Raw genomic sequence first — 4450 nt, forward strand, 5'->3', positions numbered from 1 at the left:
TAAACTCGGACTTCGAGCATCTGGACACTAATTTGCACAGCATTAATTAAATCCCACCTATTGCATACAGGGTAGGAGGTGATTAATAATTCAAATTCATCCTTTTTTACTTTCATCCCATTTGGAATTTACACAATAAAGACCAATTACAGAATTCAGGAATATAGACTTTAACTGTAAAATATTTATTGCTAAATTTATATAAACAACAATTTATTTTCTATTTCTATTAATATGTGAAATGTTAATAATATATACTAAACGTTTTATGGAATGGTAATCCTTTCTCAAGAATCTTATCTGCATGTTTTCTCCTGAAATCCCATAAAAAATGGTCCACTAAAACTGAGTTAATTCGATTTTCATCAACTTTTGTGAGAACATATTCTTTTATCAGTTCAGCTGCATGTATAGTACATCCCCTTATTTCAACTTCTTCTTCTTCACCGTTTTGGAATATTTTATTTGAAGTAAGTTTATTTAATAATTCATCACTGTACTTAAAAGCTCCATACCATAGTAATGTTTGAGGCACTCTATAATCGGCAAATGCTGTAATTTGATCTATATCTTTAAAGTAACCTAAACCCTTATTTCTAAAACAGGCCCAAATATCTCCCACTAATATTTGCGCTCGTTTGTATAAGGCTACTCTATGTCCTTTGTAAATAGCCTCATCTTTAAAACATTTAAAGTTATCTACAACGGTACTCAATAATTTTGTTGCACTATTTTCTGCTTTCTTTACAACATTTTCGAATGAACCATCAAACTTTTCTAATAACACATTTCCAACTTCATGTAAACACTTCAGTCTTTCATTCATAAGAGGACATACAACTTTATTATCGCTCCGAAGGACTTTACTTAGCTCCTCTTCAGTTATTGCTGAATAAAATTTGGGATTCAAAATATCAATCTAAAAGAGACAAAATGTCCTAAATAAATAATATAAAATATTCTTGCATCCATAAAAGTTCTTTTAATTCTAACAAAACCTAACGAACATTTACTAAAGGAAATCAAATAACTGCAAGGTAATCTGACAGCTATTACAAAGTAATGTCCGTGGACTAACCAAATACTACAACCGTTCTTCCTATTTTGCTCCAAAATGGTGGTTTAACATAATGTGACATCGTGTTTGATGCACCATAAGTCTGCTGCACATTAACATTTATTAAACGATTTTGTATTTACTTATGTACCTATATCAAAAGACTATTAAAATTTAATCGTCTACTATTTAAAATAAAAAAATTTGGTTTATTGTCAAATAAACTGTTACTTAAAATTATTTCGTTTATTGACCCATGTGATATACTGTTCCTTTCAATAAAATGATAAATGTTTGAATAATATGTTTTTCATTTCATCACATATCTATGTATTAAATTATATTTTTTACATCCTATTGAAGATATCAAGTTTGGTAACAGGCAATTTGCTCCAAAATGAAGGGTGATTGCAGTACTTTAGTAGTCTAGGGACGTTGGGACGTTATTAGAAAGTATTGATTGTATCAAACAAGTACTTATATAAAAATTTTAATTTAATTAATTTAGTTTATTTCACGGAGTGCAAAAAATAGTTTATATACGTTTGAACTAAAGTGCGTTTTAATCCCTGTATACCTCTTGGACAACAAATTTCACTCTTGGAAGGATTAGAATATACACTTTAGCCTTAGGGTTGCCAATTTTTATTTTATTATTTTTAGGGTAAAGCAGCTAAAAATTCAAAAAACTAAGGACTTTTTTATCTGCCTGACGAATCAACTAATACTTTTAATAATAAAAAAAAATTAATGCAAAAATGTTTTTCATCAAATATGTGTTGTATGTATTTATTAAGGTTAGAATATACCTTTTCTCTTTGTGCACGTTTAATTGCAGCACATAAAGCAAAGTAACCTGTATATCCCTCAACTTTCCAGCCCTCCTCATTTTCATTACTCCAGAAACAGAAATTTAACGTGTCCACTACAAATATCCAGTCTATTGCCCATGGATCTTCAGGTTTGGGATGTACAGGTGTTTGGCTAAAATTATCTGGAGACAGTTTTCCAGATTTAATTTCTTCTATTAATACATTTCCAAGCTTTTCTATTCCTTCTTCATTTATAGTTACTTGCTTTGATAAAGATCGAATAAGTTTCCCAGATTCTTTTGGGGTTAATACCATTGTTGAATTTATTTTAAACAATTATCAACATCACCACCACAAAACATATAATACTTTTCTGTTTTGTGATTTTATACATCGCCACACCACATATCTAATATGTGCTATAAGATAAGCCATAGATAAGAGAGAAAACTAGCACAGAACTAGTATAAGCTGTGACCACAGCATCTAACACGTAGATAAGAAAATAAAGCTAATTTCTTAGCATGTTTCATTTTAATTCAATATTAATGTGTAGAAACATTTATAGATGGCGCCATGATCGATGTCTTTACAATTTACATTTTTTTTTGCTTTTTTAAGAATTCTAGAATGTCTGCATTTCTTACGTACTAGGGCGCGGAGACGTAAGTTAACTGCGGTTGAAGTACCATCTTGATAAGCGTTTACTTATTTCTTAAAATAAAGGTGTGGCCGCCACCATATACTTATTATCTATATACTGGTAGCCGGCTATAGGCCCCTGTGTGCGGAATTGTCCGGAGAGAAGGAGATACTTTTTTGTCTCTCCCGAGGAATTAGAACCCAATGCGCATGCCCTGCACACAAAATCATGAACGAGTGGCGAGAGCAAGACGGCTGTGGTCCTTACTACAGATTGTCCACTGCTTAGATTGTGACATTTTGCTTATTGTATCTAGCGAAATTGTCACATTCTCGCATCGGCATCTGCTTCTAAGGCATGCGCACCATTCCATGTTTACTCGGTAAGGACAGAGCGATGAGGTGGTGTAAGTATGTCGAGGTCGTGAGGGATTTTTCGTTCCGTGAATAGGATTGCAATGAATACTTTTGTCTTGAACTTCCACTGATGCACCAGGTTTCAAGTTAGTCTAATGAGATTTGGAGGAGGGTAGTGGTACTATTGTCATGTCGTAGGCATATGTAAGTGTTTGCGTTGGGGGGTGCATGGTTTGGTGTAGAGGTGTGGGAATAGGACGGTGCCTTGAGGGGACGCCCGTCTCCGCACCAACCAATTAATATCCCATATCCTTTACCAAACTCATAAAATCCTACCTACACCACCGAAAATTCCGCATCCAAATCCAAGATTCCCTTTCCACCACCCGTCCCATGGAGGCCGGTGTCCCCCAGGGCACCGTCCTGTCCCCACACCTATACACCATTTACAACTCCGACATCCCACATCCCCCCAACACCAACATATACTTATACGCCGACGACCTGACAATCACATCCCAATCCGTAGATCCTAGATATTCCGTCTCCCTCCTCCAAAACTCCTTAGACCAACTTGAAACCTGGTGCAACAGGTGGAAAGTCAAAATTAATCCCAACAAAAGTTCGGCTATCCTTTTTACCAAACGAAAAATCCCACAAAACCTCGACAGACTGACACTATCCCAGGAACCTATCTCCTGGAATCGACAAACACGATACCTGGGCGTGACGATGGACCAGCGTCTCACGTGGAAACCGCACATCGTGGAGACGGTGGCGCGAGCGAAGACCACCAGGGCTAGGCTCTATCCCTTACTCAAAGGTGGAAACACCCTCAGTTTAAGGAATAAGCGAACGCTTATCAAGGTGGTACTTCAACCGCAGCTAACCTACGCCTCCACGGCGTGGGGTCACGCGGCAAAAAGCCACTTAAAGTCATTACAGGCTGTGGAAAACATAGCCCTCCGCACGGCCACCGACGCGCCCTGGTACGTAAGAAACACTGACATATTACGAGACTTACAATACACAAACGCTACACAGACAATAAGACAAAACGCGGAGAAACGGTTTGACGTAGCCGCTAGACATGACAATCCCCTCCTCAGGCAAGCCGTTGACTACGTACCCAACGTGACCGACAAACACAACAGACGTAGACACCAACTTTTTGACCCTGGGTGACCACCCCAACGACATCCCGCCCCCTGCCCGCTAACCTTTTCTATTTCAGAGACCGCCAGGATCAAGAAACGAAGACAACGACAAACACACACACACCCCCATACCTTCCTTACCTCTCCCTTCCCGCGCTAGCCTAAGGGCCACTTAGCAAAGCGCATCCCAGGCTGCATAGCCGCACCACCCTACCCAACCATGAACATGACACCACCCCCTAGCCGGCAGGACCCAGCCAGGACAAAAGGAGGTTCCACAAAGCGCCTACACCGGCCGCATTTGCGGTCGGGGTAGACGACGGATGGGGCCCACCTACGAAGGCTGTCCAGGCCTACACGAGATGAGGCAGGATAAAGAGGGATAATCCCCCTCGATCCCAAATCATTGAGGCCAATTTCTAGCC

At 38.8% G+C, this 4450-nt stretch overlaps 1 protein-coding gene across 1 annotated transcript; it reads right to left on the minus strand.

Moving 5' to 3' along the window:
- Positions 1–169: 169 nt before the first annotated feature.
- LOC108912246 (queuosine salvage protein) lies at positions 170–2307 on the minus strand. The gene is made up of 2 exons (XM_018717433.2): positions 1867–2307; positions 170–919 (listed from the first exon to the last, which is right to left on the minus strand). The coding sequence occupies exons 1-2, from the start codon at positions 2182–2184 to the stop codon at positions 245–247; spliced, it is 993 nt and encodes a 330-aa protein (XP_018572949.1). The 5' UTR covers positions 2185–2307; the 3' UTR covers positions 170–244.
- Positions 2308–4450: the final 2143 nt, after the last annotated feature.

The sequence above is a fragment of the Anoplophora glabripennis genome, unplaced genomic scaffold, assembly GCF_000390285.2.
Source record: "Anoplophora glabripennis isolate ALB-LARVAE unplaced genomic scaffold, Agla_2.0 scaffold875, whole genome shotgun sequence".
Taxonomy (NCBI): Eukaryota; Metazoa; Arthropoda; class Insecta; order Coleoptera; family Cerambycidae; genus Anoplophora; species Anoplophora glabripennis.